The 18,947-nt window shown below is 53.7% G+C and overlaps 1 protein-coding gene across 1 annotated transcript; it reads right to left on the reverse strand.

Moving 5' to 3' along the window:
• Positions 1-14: 14 nt before the first annotated feature.
• On the reverse strand, positions 15-18,620 carry EHD2 (EH domain containing 2). The gene is made up of 6 exons (XM_060085655.1): positions 18,499-18,620; positions 16,030-16,490; positions 15,402-15,499; positions 11,005-11,417; positions 4,263-4,427; positions 15-1,817 (listed from the first exon to the last, which is right to left on the reverse strand). Exons 2-6 carry the CDS (start codon positions 16,431-16,433, stop codon positions 1,266-1,268), a joined length of 1,632 nt encoding a protein of 543 aa, XP_059941638.1. The 5' UTR covers positions 16,434-16,490; positions 18,499-18,620; the 3' UTR covers positions 15-1,265.
• Positions 18,621-18,947: the final 327 nt, after the last annotated feature.

The raw sequence follows: 18,947 nt of genomic DNA on the forward strand, positions 1-18,947 counted from the left end.
CTGACTCCCACAGGGAAAGAAGCCATGGCTTTATTTGCACTGTGGGAACGCTATCACGTTCACAGTCCCCTCCCAGGCACGAGGTGAGGGGTGATGGGCGTGGGAATCCCCGCGAGCACCCTGGAGGGGGCATCGTCCCCATCTGTTTCGCGCTTCCCCATCTTTTCCGTGTGGTCCCCCACCAGGGTCAAGCACTAATACGTAGTGAAGGCAGGAAAAGGTGTGTGTGTAGGGGGGTGAGAGTTCCCTTTAGGGGAGGGGAGGGAGGGTTGTAGCACCAAGAGCCCCTCCCCCCACGCCGTCCCTGGAAAGGGGACTAAAATAACATCCTGAGGCCTATCTGGCAGGGGCTCCACTTAAATATGGACTGATGGTGGGCCGAGAGGCTGTGCCCCAGCAGAGTCTAAACTTCGGACCACCAGCTGTGGGAGCCTGAGGCGGGGGGAGCAGGCTGGGCTTTCAATCCAGGGCAGGTGAGTGGAGGACAGAAAGGCCTCAGAGTGGACGCCTTCTGGGAGGAGCAGTGATGGAAGGCGGGGTTTGGTCTGCAGAGGATCCTTCTTAAAGAAAGGGGTGGGGCAGGGACTGGGGGGTGGGGCAGGGACTGGGGGGCCAGCTGAGGAAGTAGGAGGTTTGTCTCCCCCCTGAGCCCCCACTGGTGCCAAGACCTGAGGACACCATGGGGTGGAGGGTCCCCGCCTGGCTGGGCAAGAGGAAGCAGGGCAAGGGGACCCCTGTTAGTCATTTCAACCAAGTGGCCACTCACTTATGAGGGGTCCTGCTCAGAATCAGGGATCAGACGTGTTAGGCCTGGGTGTGTGTCTCTGTGTGTTTGAGTGATTCTGTAGGGGCTTTCTCCTGAGAATGTCAGCTCCATGAGGGCATATAGAGGTGTCTGTTTTGCTCTCTGCTGTAATCCCCAGTGCCTAGAAGGAGCCCTGAACATAGTAGGTGCTCAGACAAATATTTGAATGAATGATGCACGGATGGATGCTTCTGTATGTGTGTGTGTGTGTGTATTAGTGTTGGAATGATGTGCTAAGTGTACGTGAGGGTAGAGGTGTGAAGGGTGGGCAGAGAAGCCTTGCCCCTCCCCTGGTCCCCACTGTTTGGTAGTGGGGGGCAGAGGGACCCCCATCCTTACAGCTGGGAGAGTGGGCAGGCAGGGTGCACGTGGGCTGGGGTGGGGGTGTGCGTGCAGCCATCCGGAGCTGGGGAGCCACAGCAGGGCAAGAGGGAGGAAGGGCCGGCAGGCAGTGGCTGGCTCACTCAGCGGAGCCCTTGTGGCGCCGCTTGGAAGGTGGCACCAGGCGGCGGGGCAGGTTGGTGGGCAGCCCGTGGCCCTCGAGCTTGGCCTCGATGAGGTGGCTGGCCAGGGCGAACTCCTCGTCGTCCAGCATGCCATCTCGGTCAACATCGCTCAGCTTCCAGATGCGGCCCAGCACAGAGTTGGGGAGCTTGGTACCCACCATCCAGGTCTTGGCCTTGGTGCCACTCAGCTTGCCATCGGACGGCGCCAGGTTGTAGAAGATCTCATCATATTTGGACTTGTCCTTGGTCACCACCCACTCACTCTCATCATCCGAGCCCTCCTCGCCGTCCTCCAGGGCCTCGTCAGGCCCCCGCTCCACGAAGGGGCCCATGTGGGTGCCCTCGAAAGCGCCCCCCTGCACGCCCACATCTGTGCTTTCCAGCTCCTCCTGCCGGAGCAGGGGCATGAGCTTGGCAATGTTGTGGGTCAGCATCTCATCCAGTGCCTCCAGCAGCTTTGGCTTCAACGAGTGGAACTTAGTGAAGTCGTGGGCCATCAGCAGCTCCTGTGGGGAGGGGAACACAGAGAAGTCAGGGGGCACCATCCCGAAGCCCCCCAGCCCCGTGCTGGCTCCGGGACACTTGGGCAGCTCTTGACAGAGAGGTGCAGAAGTATTTGATTATCTGAACACCCCAATCCGCTTGGGTACCCACCACTCAGAAGAGACTTGGGCAGCAAGGTCCCACAGTGTCCCCCACCCCACCCAGTGCCAGGCATGACCCCAGAATCCCTGGACAGTAGGGAGAGCAGGGGCCTTTCACCAGCTGGTAGAGAAGGATTTCAACATTTTGACATCAGCCACGGCTTTACCAGAGTGCACCCGTCAGCCCTCAGTCCTGCACACCCTCTACGGCACCCTAGCTGCCCAGTCAGCATCCCCACCATTATGCAAGTTGAGAAAATGCAATTCCTGCCAGCCTGCTGGCTCTGTTACCCCACCACACAGAAAGGGCTAAGTGGCTTGCTCCATATTTGGAGGTTAGGTTTGGGATGGACAGGTCATCAGGAGATCCTGGGACTACTCCCCACCCCCGGGGCAAGAAGTCATCTGGTGCTAGAGCCACTGCAGGGCTGGGTTTGTGGTCACGCTCCTTCTCACACGTGCAGCTGTTAAAGCGATTGCACCAGAAGGGTTGCAGCAAAGACCGATCCATATCGCAGCACCACATTAATTTCCAGAGCCAAGGCAGAGAGCTCCACTGATCATGACCATAAAAGACGGGGGTGTGATTAATGGTGATGAGTAGGGAGGACTCCAGGGCCAGGCTGCCCAGGTTCCAGCCCAGCTCTGCCACTTGGGAGCTGTGTGTCCTCAGTCAAGTGACTTGACCTCTCTGGTTTCCCTGTCAGTTCCCAGATTTGTAAAACAGGTTGAGAACTAGCACTCCCCTCACTGGGAGGTGGGAAAGGCTCAATGAATTCATCTGGATGAAGTGCTCAATAAATGTCAGCATAATATTCACAGCTGCTCTTTATCTAGCCCAGCGGCTCTCAACCAGGGATAATGGTGTCCCCCAGGGGGCAGTGGGCAATATCTGGAGACATTTTTGATTGTCACAACTCGGGGGTGCTACTGGCATCTAGTGAATAGAGGCCAGGGATGCTGCTAAACAGCCTGCAATGCACAGGACACCCCCTACAAGGAAGAATTATCTGGCCCCAAATGTCAGGAGTGTGGAGGCTGAGAAACCTTGATTCGGCCCAAAATCTGTGCCAGACACTGTCTAAGGAAGTCGCGAACACTAGCCAGTTAAGCATCCAAGGTAGATACTATCAGAATGCCAATTTTCCAGTTGAAGAAACTGAGGCTCAGAAAAGTTAAGTGACTTGACCAGGTTCACAGAGCTAGTCAGTGACCAAGGTGAAATTCATTCTATTATAATTCTTCGGTATTGGACTAGAAATATCTAAGACCTAAAGGTCACAGGCTTCCAGTATCAGCCTAACACAACCTCAAAACAGAGCCTGGGCTAGGGGCACTAGTCCTCGCCTCCATGCCTGAGCCTGGACCTCTGTCCCCACATCCATTGGTCACTCCTGCCCTGCCCACCTCCTGCGGCTCTTCATTTACCCCAGGCTGCCACACCCAGACTCAGTGCTTTCCCCGACACTGGTTAATCCTAGGCCTGGACATGTGAGGAGCCTCTGGTTATCCCCCAATATCCATCTTCCTTTCTTCCTCAGTATGGAATCCCTGAATGCTACCTGGGCATCTGGCCACCTAGAGAAAAGACTACATTTCCCAGCTTCCCTTGCAGCAGCTGTGGCCATGTGACTAAGTTCTAGCCAACTGGATGTCAGTACAAGTTGCACATGCAACTCTAGAATTGCCCTGTTCAATACAGTAGCCACATGTGGTTATTTAAATTTAAATTAGTTAAAATTAAAAACAAAAATTTCAGTTTTAATGTGGCTAGTGGCTACCACATTGGACAGCACGGCATAGAAAGTCACCATAGAAAGTACTATTGGACAGCACTGTTCTAGTAAGTGTTCTTAAAGAGAGAGACTGTACCATTAGCTTCCCCTCCCACCCCGCTCCTCCCCCTCTTCTTGCTGGCTGGAATGCAGACACAATGGCTGGAGTTTCCACAGCCATTTTGTACCATGAGGGGGTTCTTGGGACTGGAGGCCAGACTTGGAGGAGAATTAAGACAGAAGGAGACTGGGTCCCTGGCTCTGTAAAGCACCAAACCAGCCCTGGACCATATTCCAGGACATTTATGAAGGAGAGAAATAAACTTGTATCCTAACTAAGCCACAGTTGCTTTGGGTTTGCTGTTCACTCCCTTAATTCACAAAACCACGCTCCCACAGAATCATTTGCCGGAAGTGCTTTCAGGAACCTGCCATCCATCCCTCTAGTTTTCAAGGTCCCATCCTGGAGCCCATGGAAGCCAACCTTCCCATCACATCACCCCTGCTGTCTTGCTCCTGGGTGGCCTCCCACCTGCATCTTCTGGCAGTCCGGGAAGTCACCAGGAGATATGTGATGCTCCAGTTGAATCTTGGCAAAGATGACAGGCAACTTGAGGATCAGCTGCTTCTTCTTGTTCTCCTTCCCAAACACGGAGGGCATCTCCTTCTTCAGGTAGCTGATGATGTAGGTGTGAACCTGTGGGGAGGAGAGTTCTCACCTGAGCCTGCCTCACAGTCACCCGCTGCCTCACAGTCACCCGTGGGGCTCGTTAAAACATGGGTTGCCCGGAGTTTCTGATTCACTAGGTCTGGGGTGGGGCCTGAGAATGTGCATTTCTAACAATTACAGGTGAGCTGCTGCTGCCGTGGGTACAAGGGCTTCCCATCTCTTCTAGGTACTCTCAGCCCCTCCCATGGCATAAACCTCCCTCCATGTCCACTGCCAAATCTACATACCAGCCCTGGCCTCTCCCTGGAGCTCAAGACTCAGAGCTGATTGCCTTGTCAACATTCCTGGACAGCTCCGTCTTAGGACGCCCGCAATGGAATTCAGGTCCAGCCCCCAGAGCTGTGCCACTCTCAGCTGTGCCCATCTCGGGAGACAAACGGCACCTCCACTTCTCCCTACCCAGTGGAGCCCAGAAATCTGGAAATCATTCCTGATTTGATTCTCTCTCCTCACTGGCCACATCTATTTCATCAGCGAGCCCCTTTAACTCCTAAATCTCTCTTCTACTTTTCCATTTCTCTGCACCTCAGTTGCTGTACCCCCAATCCCAGCAGTCCCATCATTTGCCTGGGGGGACACACCAGTCACCCCACTGGACTCCTGGCTTTCCCTCTGGCCCCTCCAGCCCCTCCAATCCTTTCCCCATGAAGTAGCAGCTGGAGGGTCGTTTTTGTTTTGTTTTGTTTTGTTTTGTTTTTTTAATTAAAAAAAATTAATTCAGTCAATCTGACTTTTTTTTTTTAAGAAGGATATTAATTTATTTATTTTTGCTGTGTCGGGTCTTTGTTTCTGTGCGAGGGCTTTCTCTAGATGCGGCGAGCGGGGGCCACTACTCTTCATCGCGGTGCGCGGGCCTCTCACTATCGCGGCCTCTCTTGTTGCGGGGCACAGGCTCCAGACACGCAGGCTCAGTAGTTTTGGCTCACGGGCCTAGTTGCTCCGCGGCACGTGGGATCCTCCCAGACCAGGGCTCAAACCTGTGTCCCCTGCACTGGCAGGCAGATTCTCAACCACTGCACCACCAGGGAAGCCCTGTTTTGCTTTTTTAAGGAACAAGTGCCGGCACCATGAGACACTGCTACTATGTATCAATTTGCTTCTTATCCAAGTGCAAAATTCCTCCCACAGCTGACAAGGCCCTACTTCAGCAATTCTCAAAGCGTGGCCCAGGGGTCCCCGAGACCCTTTCAGGGATTTGCAGACTCAAAACTATTTTTATAAGAATATTAAGGTGCTGTGTGTCTTTTTAACTCTCATTTCCTCTCCAGCAGACAGTCGAGTTTTTAAAGGCTAAAAGATATTGCAATTGACTGCAGAAACAGATGCGCAAATCCAGATGTCTCCTCTGAAGCCAGACATTAAGGAGATTTGCAAACATGTAAAACAGGGCCACTGTCCTCCCTAAGTTGGGTTTTTTTGGGGGTTTGGAAAACAGTTAATCTTCATACAACATCTGTTATTTAGGTTAACAGGTAGTAGATTTTTTCTTGCTATTTTAAATGATCTTACAATGTTAATTATTATCATTATCTGTTCATTAGTATACATCCACATGATCAAAATGTATAGGTAACATTTATAATAAATGTTACTTATTAATAAGGATATAAGTATTGTTTGGGAATTCCCTGGCGGTCCAGTGGTTAGGACTCTGTGCTCTCACTGCTGAGGGCAAAGGTTTGATCCCTGGTCGGGGAACTAAGATCTCGCAAGCCACGCGGCACAGGTGAAAAAAATAATTATATAAGTATTGTTGGTTAATTAATATTATGAGAGAAATAAATATGAAACGTTTTCTCAGTATTAACTTACTTTTTATTTTGATTTTTGGATGTAACGCAAGGCTTGTGGGATCTTAGTTCCCCGATAAGGGACTGAACCCAGGCCATGGCAGTGAAAGTGCTGAGTCCTAGTCACTGGACCGCCAGGGAATACCCTCAGTTTTAACTTCTAATATGGTTAATACAGAAAGATTTAATCCGTGTACATACAAACTCTTTGGGGGCCTCAATAATTTTTAAGAGTGTAATGAGAGGCTGAGACTGCTCTACACGACTTGGCCGCTTCATGCAAGTTTATCTCCCTCCATCTGCTCCAGCTTCCTCACCTGCCATCCTTTTTTTATCAGCATGCCAACCACTTTCCTACCTCAGGGCCTTTGCACGTGCTACTCCCCGCCTGGAACTCTGCCCTAGTCTCCCAACAACTGGCTCCTTCAGCTTCTTTTTTTTTTTATGGTACGTGGGCCTCTCACTGTTGTGGCCTCTCCTGTTGCGGAGCACAGTCCCTGAACGCGCAGGCTCAGTAGCCATGGCTCACGGGCCCAGCCGCTCCGCGGCATGTGGGATCCTCCCGGACTGGGGCACGAACCCGTGTCCCCTGCATCGGCAGGCGGACTCTCAACCACTGCGCCACCAGGGAAGCCCCTTCAGCTTCCTTTTGATGTCACCTCCTCACAGAGGCCATCCTATGGGAAGCAGGTGCCGCAAGCACCATCATCCAATTCCTTTCTACCTTTACTTTTATTGTTTCATTCACAGCACTTATCACAATTCATCATTATTTCATTTATCTGTTAGTTTACTTATTCTGTCTCCTTCCATCAGAATGTGAGCTTCAGGAGGGCTGGGACCTTGTCTGTTCCCTCTGTCCACAGTGCCGGCACAGTGTGCAGAGAAAAGACTCAAGAAATATTGGTGGAATAAACCAATGAACTTGAGAACCTTTGAGCCACGATCTCATAAGTTATCAAAAACCAAACAAGGAGGGGCTTCCCTGGTAGTCCAGGGGCTGAGACTCTGCACTCCCAATGCAGGGTGCCCGGGTTCAATCCCTGGTCAGCGAACTAGATCCTACATGCTGCAACTAAAAGATCCCACGTGCCGCAACTGAAGATCCTGCATGCTACAACGAAGATCCCTCACGTTGCAACTAAGACCCGCCGCAGCCAAATAAATAAATATTTTTATTAAAAAAAGCAAACAAGGAGAGGAAAAAAAATGAGCATTCATATGTCCTATTTTTAATAGGAAGCTCAATAATTAAATGGATAGGCTTAAATAAAAATAGAATATATCTCGAAAAAGACACAAGAAACTACCCACGGGGGTAGAGAAGAGAAGAGAAGAGAACCTGAGGGCCATTGGGGTCAGAAGTGGGAGGGGGCACGTTTGACAGAACATGAGTGCCTTCCCATGAGATGATCTTAAATGTTCAATTAAAAGCACTTGTTAAAAAGTCCTTTTAGGGCTTCCCTGGTGGTGCAGTGGTTGAGAATCTGCCTGCTAATGCAGGGGACATGGGTTCGAGCCCTGGCCTGGGAAGATCCCACATGCCGCAGAGCAACTAGGCCCGTGAGCTACAACTACTGAGCTTGTGCGTCTGGAGCCTGTGCTCCACAACAAGAGAGGCCGCGATAGTGAGAGGCCCACACACCGCGATGAAGAGTGGCCCCCGCTCGCTGCAACTAGAGAAAGCCATCACACAGAAACGAAGACCCAACACAGCCAAAAGTAAATAAATAATTTTTTTTAAAAAGTAACAAATGTTCAAGTACAATTGGTGTCTTTAAAAAAAAAGATACTAAAAAAAAAAAAAAGATACTATGCTATCTCTCAAATAATAGGTATTGAATAAAATTAAATTAATAAAAAAAAAGCACTCATTAAAAAGTCCTTTTAATGAAGAACCTAGAGGCAGGACAGGAATAAAGACACAAATGTAAAGATGTAGGACTTGAGGACACAGGGAGGGGGAAAGGGTAAGCTGGGATGAAGTGAGAGGGTGGCATGGACATATATACACTACCAAATGTAAAATAGAGAGCGAGTGGGAAGCAGCCGCATAGCACAGGGAGATCAGCTCGGTGCTTTGTGACCACCTAGAGGGGTGGGATAGGGAGGGTAGGAGGGAGACGAAAGAAGGATGAGATATGGGGATATATGTATATGTATAGTTGATTCACTTTGTTATAAAGCAGAAACTAACACACCATTGTAAAGCAATTATACTCCAATGAAGATGTTAAAAAAAAGTCCTTTTAATGAGTCATAGGTTTAGAATGCTAAACATTTTGGTGGCACCTTGGCTGGCTCTGAATCCTCATCTCCCATCTCCACCACCCTGGGCTCCTTGTTCAAGCATGTCCCGGCCTCAGGGCCTTTGCGCTTGCTGTTCCCTCTGCCTGGGTATGGTCTCCCCCAGATCTCCACTCTGCTCACCGCTTCCCCTCCTTCAGGCCTCTGCTCAAACATCGCCTCCTCTAGGAGACCTTCCCCAATGACCCTAAAATAGCCTCTCACCAGTCTCTCTGCTTCATTTTTCTTCATAATCCTTATTACATACAATATAATATTAGAAATTAATTTGTTTAACATCCACTTCCCAATTAAAAAGCAATTCTACAAGAAAAGAAACTTTATCTGGTTTTGTTCCCTGTTCTATCCCCAGGACCTAGAACAGTGCAGGAGCACATTGTAGGCGCTCAATAATTGGTTGTTGAATTAATACTATCGAGTCACCTCAGCGAGCTCGGTATGAAGGTTCACGGCACCTTTAGAATCAGAACCTCCCAAGACCTTGGCCTCAAGTGTCACATCACAGTGAAATCGCCCCTTCTAGCAGCAGCTACCACTTCAACCAAAGGGCAGAGCCAGAGGACTCATCCACATCCACATCAGACACTGGGACAGACAGGGAAACTGAGGCACAGAGGGGTAGTTACCAAGAGTGCGGAAAGGCCTTGTACTGTTGGGGAGAGCATATGGGGAGGTAAACGGTGTGTGCTGCTGTTTGGTGGCTGGACCAAGTGTGGCAGAATCACACGTGGGGGATGAGCGGGTGACACGGGGCAGGGGGGAAGCAACAAGGCTTGGTCATTGTAGACCCTGTGTCTTGATTGGTACTGGGGAGCCATAGATGGATTTGCAGGAGGAAGGGGAAGGAGTGGTCTGCAGGTCTGAGAAGGCCAATCAGGGCAGGGGTGTGGCCAGGCCGGTGGGTGGGGCCTGCGAGAGCGGGCCAATGGGGAGAGGGGGCGGGGCCTAAGGGCGGCTCCTTGGGAACCCAGAAGACAGGAGGAGGCCAGGCACTAATGGCTTTTCCAGAGAGGAAGCCGTGGAAGGTGCCAGGAAGAGATAACGTGGGTGGGCGGGGTGGGCCGGGGCGCGGGTCCCGGACTCCGGGGTTTGTCTGGGTTTCCGGAGCCACCTCCTGCGTGGCGGGGGCACCAGGTGTCCAGCCCCACCCCACCCCTGGGTCCCACGGACCCTGGGCTCCCCCTCCCGCTGCTGTCTGCTTCCCCGAGGGACCTAGGGGATCGGGGTCCGTAGGGGAAGAGGGTGACCCAGGGGGAGACTGAGGGAGGGAGGGGGGACTGAGAGAGGGAGAATGGAGAAAGACAGAGAGAAAAGAGAATGAATGAGGGAAGAGAAGAGGAAAAGAAGAGAGACAATAAGGGGGAGAGAGAAACTGAGAAAGAGGTAGAAATGAGATGTAGAGAGAGAGACACACACACACAGAGACAGAAAGACGGACGGAGACAGTCCAGGGCCTGGGCAGAGGACGAGAGAAAGGTGGATTCTGGAGCCCTCAGGAGCCGACCACACTGGGCGGCTCCCTCCCAAGGAGGATTCCTGGGGTGGGGGTGGGGCTCTGACTCACCCCCTCTCTGCAGCTCCTTAAACCAACACCTCAGGCTCCTCCATCCCCCATAACCTTCCAGGCCTCCCTGCCTGCCCAGCTTCCTGCCCCACCTCCACCCTGGCAGGCAGCCTCCCCTGTGAATGTTCCAGTCGTCCTCCAAAACGCTCTTAAACCAGTGTTCTGCCCTCCCAGTCCTGGAGGCTCCTCCTGTTCCTCAATCCCCAGCCTCCTCCCTGGTCTGGGAGCCCGAGTCTCACTGCCCTTGAATCCACCCTCCAGAAGGCAACTAGAGTCTGACCCGGTCCCTCCCCTGCTCTGAATCCTTCCATGGCTCCCCAGTGCCCTCAGGACAAAGCACAAGCTCCAGGCCACAGCCCTGGGTGATCTCTCACCCACCCCACCCCACCCCTGACCCTAGCCTCAGATTCAGTTACTCCCACTGTCTACACTGGCTTCAACACTGACATTTTTTCCTCTTCCTTGAACTGGCCATGTTCTCATCTCCAGTCCACACACTTGCTGGTCCTGCTTTCTAGAATCTCTTCCCCTCTTTGTCCTCCTCATCCTCCAGTTTGCAGCTCAGATGCCCTCTCCTCCAAGAAGCCCTCCTGGATTTCCGCTGGGCTCCCCAGTCTCAGCCCTGACCATGTTGGATGGTCACTGTCTGGGGATGGGGTGGTCTTCTCCCCTGGACTGCCTTGGTCACTGCTGTGTTCCCAGCACCACCCAGCACAGGGCCAGGCACAGCAGGAGAACTTTCTCAGATTAGAGAACTTAACTAATCAGAGAGTTGATGCCAGGGACCAGCAGTCAAGTAGAGGAGGATCAGAGGAAAGGCAAAGAGCTGCCGCTGCCTCCCCAGCCCCGGTTACTGCTCAGCCAGCCCCCCATTACTGCTCACCCGCACCAGCCGGGCCCTCTTCACCAGATCATTGAGCTTGCGCAGTGCGGCGTGGCGCGGCAGGCCCTGGATGTCGCGGAAGAGGTCCTGCTCCTCCAGCTCGAAGAGGCGCCGGTTGTCAGGTACCAGGAGGGGCTGGGACCAGAAGGAACCGATGTAGACGCGCAGCACCTCGGGTGTGCCCACCACCTTGCCCAGCGCCCACATGAGCGCCCCGTAGACGCGCATCAGCTGCTGCGTCTCCACCATGTCGGCCTTGTTGAGCACCACGCGGATCTTGTCCTCGTGGCCTCGCAGGGCGCCGATGGCCTCCGAGAACTCGTCTGAGATCTCCAGCTTGTGAGCATCGAAGAGCAGGATGATGAGGTCCACGCGCTCGGCGAACCAGCGCAGCACTGCCGGGAAGTCGTAGCCTAGGGGGAGGGGGTGGTACAGGGGCGACGGGGGCAGAGGTCAGCACCCGAGCCTCCAGCCACTGGGATGCAGCCATTCCATTGGACTCAAGTTAGACTGTACCGGATGTTCAGGTTGTTAACCTTCGAAATTTTTGTCTATGAGAAACAGCTGAGGCCCCAAGAGCGCCCCACAGCTCTGTCTCCACAGCCCTCAGAATTTCCCCCATCACCCTGGCCCCCGTCTCTCAGGCCATCTGACTACAGGGGACAATCACCCCCTCCCCTTTTTTATTCATTCTTTAGGCAGATATTAGCAGCGGGCATTGGTCCAGTTATTGAAACACTGAAGTGTTCCTAATAGACTCGCTGTGCTTCTATGGACAACCCACCCCCACCCCCCGCAAGGCCCCCGAGTGCCTCCATCACCCCAGCCCCCCCCCAGGATCTGTCAGATCTCCCCACCATCCAGCAACTAAAGATTTCACTCGGGCCCTGGTTATGCTCTTGCCATAGCAGATGTTAAATATTTTAAATTTATTAACAACATTTACTGAGTCTTCTGTGTGCCAGGCCCTGTCCTGGGCACTGGGGGGTCCCACAGAGAACACTCAGACAAGGTCCTTGCCTTTGTGGGGCACCCATCCCAACAGCTGGCTCCTGGGTCCATTCATTCATTCCTTTCACCTTTCATTTCCTCACTCACTCATTCATTCACGCTGTTTGCTTTTTTTGCTGGTTCGCTCATTCATTCAGCAACAAGTGACGCTTGGGAGAGAGGAGAGGAGCAGTTGAGACCCCCCCGGCTTGGCAGTTGGGAAGACCCGCGTTTGAATCCTGGCTCCGCCCCCATCAGCTAGGTGACCTCAAGCAAGCAGGTAACCTCTCTGAACCCATTTCCTCCTCAGTAAAATGGAAATCATCATAGGACCTACCTCCTAGAACTGTGTGAAGATTAAAAGAATACACATGAGGGGACTTCCCTGGTGGCCCAGTGGTTAAGACTCCTTGCTTCCAATGCAGGGGGTGCGGGTTCGATCCCTGGTGGGGGAACTAAGATCCCACATGCCGCATGGCCAAATAAATAAATAAAATTTAAAAAAAATTTTTTAAGTAATACACATGAGCTAAGATATATAAAGAGCTTAAACAGTGCCTGACACTGAACTATACACTTAAAATGAGTGAGCTTTAGGCATGTAAATTATACCACAATAAAACTCTTATAATAATAAAAAAACGGTGCTAGGCGCATGGCAAGCACTCAACAAACATTCCTCATGATGCCTGCGAGGCGCCGTTGGGGGGTCTTCCAGGAGCCACCCCCAGGGCCGCCTGCTCTGTGCTGGGGACACAGTGTGGCTCAGGCAGCCCCAGGTCTGTCCTTACTGGGCTCACAGTCCAGAGTGGTTCAGGCTGGGATGCAGCAGCCCAGAGGGGAGCGCCTGACCCAGGCTGGGTGGTCAGGGAGGGCTTCCAGGAGGAGGGAACAGAGTGGCAACCTGGGGGATGAGGAGTTAACTGGCAGAACAGGGAGCCATCGCTGATGCACCCGAAGTCACCTCATGCCCTTCCCGATTCAACTTACTGAATCTTCAAAACGACCCCAGGAGACAGGCACTCTTATGACCCCCATTTTCCAAAAGGGGAAACTGAGGAACAGAGAGGTTAAGGGATTTACTCCAGATACGCAGGTAGGAAGCAACAGAGCAGCAGCCCCGTGGGCCTCCACGCTCTGCTGGGGAGCTGGTGCCAGGCCAATCCTGCATGGGAGGAAGCAGGCTCCTGCAGCCACTGGGGACTGGATGGGATGGGGTGGGCGTGGGTGACACTGTTTTCGGGGAGAAAGGGCCAGGTCACCAGAGGGACAGCAGCTGGGGCCCCTCCTCCCTCCCCAATGTCTACAGAAACACACACAGTGGCCCGGCTTTGGAAAGTGTGTCTCATGCAGGGAGGGACGGAGGGAGGGAGGTTGAGTCAGCGCGGGAACGGGAGACGTGGCAGAGAGGCACCCGGGGGCGCACCACGACAGCCTCGCAGAGGAAAAGCAGTCATCATGGGCACTTCCACAGCACCTAGTGTGTGCCACATACTGCTCTAAGTGCTTCACACATTTTGACGTTTAAATTGAACCCTCAGGGCAACCTATGAGGCTGATACTATCACGTTCCCGTTTTACAGATGAGAAAACTGAGGCATGGAGAGGTTAAGTGGCTCAGCCAAGGTCCCACAGTTTAGGAGCAGAGGCCAGATCTGAACCCCGCCAGAAGGCTCCACTATGCTACAATCACACACGTGTGGCCTTCACAGATATTCCAGGCAGAGGCCACATGCTCCACCAGTGCACACACACATGCACACACACGTACACACACACTCGTGCACTCAGGAGCGTACACCTGGACACCATCAGAGCCGCACACTACAAGATGCAGACTCCCAAACACCCCCCCCGCTCACAATCTGGAACCTACAGATATCCGTGGTCACGCAATTGCAAAGACGTTGTGAGACCCACACAAAGTAACAGCAGCAGGCACACACAAGCCCGTGCACACTGGCACACGCACCAAACTAGAGACACAATCATATATAGTTACACAAAAGATACACTCATGCACATACACATACACCCCCCCCTCACTGTACACACAAGGGCACAACTGTATACAGAGATGCAATCCCATGCGGTCACACCCAATCCAGCAAAATCCCCTCAGTCCTTCCTACACGGTCACACACAGGTACAATCCCAAGCAGAGCCCTGACACCTCAGAGTCACACCCACAATGACACACTTTCCCAGACACACACTACACGATCCACGCAGTCACAGCAAAGTTCCCTTGCCCGACATGCTCACACACACGTTTCACAACCACAAATGGAGACGCCACCAGTCACTGTCACACACAGTCCCACAAAGCCCCCCGGAGTCCCTCAGAGCCGCACACAAAGTCACACCCTGCCACAATCGCGGGCACAAACTCCCAGACTCACACACACGCACATACACACATCCTTGCAGACAGACGGATGGACTCTCCTCTTCCCCTACCTCTGCTGAAAGGGAAGGAGACCCTGTTCTCTGCTCTTCCCCACTTCCTTTGGGCTCCCACCCTGCACCCCTGCCCTGGCTTGGAGGCCTCCCTCCCTTCCGACTGTCCCAGGCCCACGCCCCAAGCTCCCCCACCCCATCGCTTCTGCAGCTGCCTCCTGCCTCTCTTCCGGGGAACAGGCGCCTCCTGGGCAGCGGCCAGGGGCCAGGGACTCCCGTAACTGTCCGCGCCCTCCCCCCGAGGCCCAGCTTCCTTGCCTCCCTGCAGTGGCCTCCCACTCCCCTCTGCCCCACACTGCAGCCTCCTTTGCCCCAGTTTCTGGCCCCCGAGGCCTTGCGGGACAGGGGTGGAAGGGGACAGAAGTGCTGGGTGGAATGAGGGTGGGGGCCGGGCTCCCTCGAGGCCCTGCTGGAATTCACCCCCTCCCCTCCGCGCTCCCCCTGCACAGCTGTTTATAAATTCCAGGCCGCCCTTGGCCCCCGCCCAGATTCCCCTTCCCAGGTCCTCCTCGGCCCCATCTGTGGCCCAGACACAGAGCCAAGAGCTCACACGGGCCCAGGGCCTGCCTGCCTGGCTCAGCCTCCTCGCTGGGTCTCCTGTCTCTCTGTATCGCTGCCTCACCCTCTGAATCTCTGTCCATCTTTGACTTTGTGTATCTCTCTCTGTCTCCCTTGATCTCTCCCCCTCCATCTTTCAGACCCACCCAGATATGCAGCTGCAGCCCGTTCGCACGTGTTCACCCACACGCCTCCCCCACCCTTCAACGTGTGCCAACATGGAGGAATCACAGCCTTCCACCAGCTCCCTTCTGCTACCCCACCAGCGCAGGGCCGGCAGACACAGGCCCAAGTCCTAGCAGAGACCCTGGGACCCTCCCCGCTCAGACCTAAGAGTCCAGGCCCCCAGCCCCTCCCCCCTCAGACCCAGAGATCCGGGCCTCACTCACCGCGGCTCACTCTCTGTTTGGCCCCCGACAGGATGCCTGGGGTGTCGATGATACTAATGCTCTCCAGGACCTGATTGGGGAGCTGGGCGCACATGAACCTGGGGTAGAGGGAAGGTCAGGGGTCAGTGCAGGGAGGGGCGGGAGGAGAGGACACATAAGAAGGGAACCCAGGACTGCACCGGGGAGAATCAGGTTCAGGGAAGGGAAGAATCTTGAAAGAGAAAAGGAAGATCAGGACAGAGAATAATAACTATAAAAAAAAAAAAATCAGAGCTGATGTTTATTGAGCACTTACTTTGTGCCGGGTGCTGTTCTAAGCACTTTGTAGGTGTTAATTCATCTAGTCCTCACAACAACCCTATGGAGTAAGGACTATGGTTATCCCCATTTTCCAGATGAGGATAGGAGAGAAACAGAGAGGTTAAGTCACTTGCCCAAGGCCACCCAGCTAGACAGCGGTTGAACCCATGCATCCCTGGCTTAACTGCTCCCCTAGAGAAGGCAGGAAGAGGAAGGATCTAGTAGAGAGAAGGGAATTGGGGCTGAAAAGGAGAGAAACAGAGGCAGGGATGGGGCAGGGTTGGGGGCCAGGGACAGGAAGATGCACTCCTGGCTCTTGGCTGCACACCTGTTGAGGAAGGTGTTCCCAAAGGGGTTGAGTTTGCGGAAGGGCTTGTCTGGGTCAACGACGAGGGCGTTGCCAGGCACGGTGCCCTCGGTGTCACCATGCATGACGGCCACGAAGCAGTCGGTGGTGGGCTCGGGCCCCACCCGGGAGCCAGGCACCTCCTGCTCCAGCAGGTACTGGATGAAGCTGGTCTTGCCCGTGCTGTACTGGCCGGCCACCAGCACCATGGGCTTGCCGTCAAAGTCAGCATCCTCCAGGGCTGGTGAATGGAAGGCCCCGAAGCGGTAGTGCTCCTCGAGAGGTAGCAGCTTTTCACGGTACAGCTCCTTGAGGGCTGAGGTCACTGTGCGGATGGCCTCGGGCTGCTGGCCCCGAGCCCCGCCCCGCTTCAGCCAGCTGAACATGGTGGCCGCACACTGCCTGCTGAGCTTGCTGATGGAGATGCACAGGGGGAGAGCTACCTGTGGGAGGAGAGGATGTTGATGGGGGACTGCCTGGAGGAAGAGGTGGAGAAGAAAGGGAGCCAGGAGGTCGAATAGATGGAGAAAGATGGTGGAATGGGTAGGGAAGAGGAGCTTCTTAGAGCACTGTTGGTGGATGGCAGGAGTTGATGGCTGAAGGAGGAAGAAGGTGATTATTCCAGCCGGAGGAAGAGAAAGAGAGTAACAATGGCATGATTGAAGAAGGGGGACTGATGGTGGAAGACCAAGAGATAAACAAAGGGAACGATGCAGAAGCTGATTGGAAGAAGTGTATTCCTTCGTCTTTTTCTTTCTCCTCCACCCCTCCCATTATTTTGCACATTTTCACTGAAATCACACCATGTGTCAAGAGCTATGGATGCAGAAATACTCCAGAGACCAGCCGCCCCCACAGTCAGAGCCTCCAGTGAGGAGAGAACCTGGGCACCAAGCAGTCAGTGATGCTTGGGAAATGCCGGGCAAGTGGACTTGTAGGCACCAGAGGGGGACGTGGTGAGCCAACCACAGGATTGGGAAAGCTCTGGCTGGGCTGACTTTTGAGCTGCTCCCTAAAGAGTGGGGATGACAAGGGCATTTAGGCAGAGAGGATGGGGGTGGGTATCATGACCTGGAGCTGTGGAATGGATGGACAGAGTGGCTGGACACATGGGCACAAGGATGAGAAACGAGTCTGAACTACAGCCTGGGTCCCCCAGATCATGATGGGGCTTGGGCATTCACAAGAATAGTAACATTTATGATCACTGCATGCCAGACACTGCTCTAACTCATTTAATCTTCACAAAAACCTTGTCAGGTAGGGCTATTATTATCCCCACTTTTCTGACAAGGAAATGTAGGTTCAAGAAGATAACAATAACTTGCCCAAGATCACTTTGCTAGAAAGTGCTCAAGCTGGGACTCCAGGCAACCTGACCTCAGAGCCTGCACTCCTATCATAGGTCTAAGGAGTTAGGGAGAGAAATAATTACCAACCCAACAGCAGTGAGCACTTCCAGCACCCAGACCATGTTCTCTACATTTCCTTACTATCCTTCCATGCTCTGTAGGATCTGTAGTGATGTCCCCTCTTTCATTCCTGATATCAGTCATTTGTGTCTGCTTTTTCTTTTTTTTTTCCCCTTGATCAGTCTAAGTGGATGTTTATAATTGCACTGATCTTTTCACAGAACCAACTTTTCATCAGATTGGAGTCTCTAAATACCATATTCCACTAAAAGAGAAACTGAGGCTTCTTGGAGAAATGGCTGATTCTGGGGCTGAGGTGGGGAAAGAACAAGTGAGCCTGGGTCAGACAGTGGGGAAGTGCTCAGACAGAGATGGGGCATGTCACAGGGACAGACTCAGCTTGACAGGACTCCCACTGGCCAAAGATGGGACAATTTGAACATCAAAAATAACTGGAAATCAAATATGTTAAAATACATAAAATCATAATGATACTTAAAAAAGAAAAAAGGAAAAGAATTCGGGGAAGGTATGCCAGAGAGGTAAAGGAGAGGCTGGAGCCAGGACCTGGGATGTTGGCAGAGGGAGGGAGCCCTGGGTGGTGTCCTATGCAGGGAGGGACCTGGGGGACATCTTGGGAAGGACGCTTTGGGGGTGACTGGACAGGCGATAGGGTTGGTGAGGTAGGAGAGGAGCTTGTGGGTGGGAGGAGGGACCAGATAGGACAGAGATGGATGAAGGCGGTGGAGGGAGACCCCAAGGAGGGGATCCCCTCTGGCTGAGAGGATGGGGGAGTGGGAGACACTGGAAGGGAGGAGGAGAGTCGGGGACACAGTTACAGACTGGAAGGGGCTGGAGGGAGTGGGGGAGACAGGGAGGTTTCGGAAGGGAGTGGGGAGACCCGGGAGACCGTTACACAGTGACTGGGGTGGGGACTGAGGGTCTTTGGCGAGCAGGGGAATAACTCAGAGCCCAGGCAGACTCGGGGGCTCCGCGGGCGGAGGCTGGGAGGCGATAGCTGCGGTCGGGGGCCACTCACCGATGGGGCGTGCAGGCGGCTGGACCGGGCGGGCGAGCTGGGCGGGGGTCCCGCGGGGATTCAAGGCGCCCGCGGATCGGGCGTGTGCTCGCGGTCCAGTCCGGAGCCGTCTGAGCCGGGTGGGGCCGAGAGCGGGGAGGAGGGACGGGAGGGGCGGGGGGTGGGGGCGGGACAAGGCGCCCTCGCCCCCCCGCCCCCCCGAAACCGGGCGCCGGGCCTCTGGCGCCCCCCGGTGGGGAGTAGCAGGGCGCCTTTGCGAGATGGGTGAGTGCGCGGGCTCCCGGTCCCGGGTTCAAACTCCATCCCTGTCTCCCTTCCTAAGATGGGAATAGTAATAATAAAACAAGAACACCAATAATAATAATAATTTATTATCAGTTATAATAATTTTAAAACTTAAATGAGTTCATGAAGCTCCTCTGCTCACAACACTCCTTGGTTCTTCTCTC

Source organism: Mesoplodon densirostris, chromosome 19 (assembly GCF_025265405.1).
Source record: "Mesoplodon densirostris isolate mMesDen1 chromosome 19, mMesDen1 primary haplotype, whole genome shotgun sequence".
Taxonomy (NCBI): domain Eukaryota; kingdom Metazoa; phylum Chordata; class Mammalia; order Artiodactyla; family Ziphiidae; genus Mesoplodon; species Mesoplodon densirostris.

Coding starts and splice junctions, on each gene's coding strand:
- EHD2 (XM_060085655.1), bottom strand. CDS start 16,433: ATGTTCAGCTGGCTGAAGCGGGGCGGGGCTCGGGGCCAGCAGCCCGAG. Junction 15,500..16,029: donor GGGAACACCTTCCTCAACAG/GTGTGCAGCCAA, acceptor CCTCTACCCCAG/GTTCATGTGCGCCCAGCTCC. Junction 1,818..4,262: donor CGGACTGCCAGAAGATGCAG/GTGGGAGGCCAC, acceptor CCCTCCCCACAG/GAGCTGCTGATGGCCCACGA.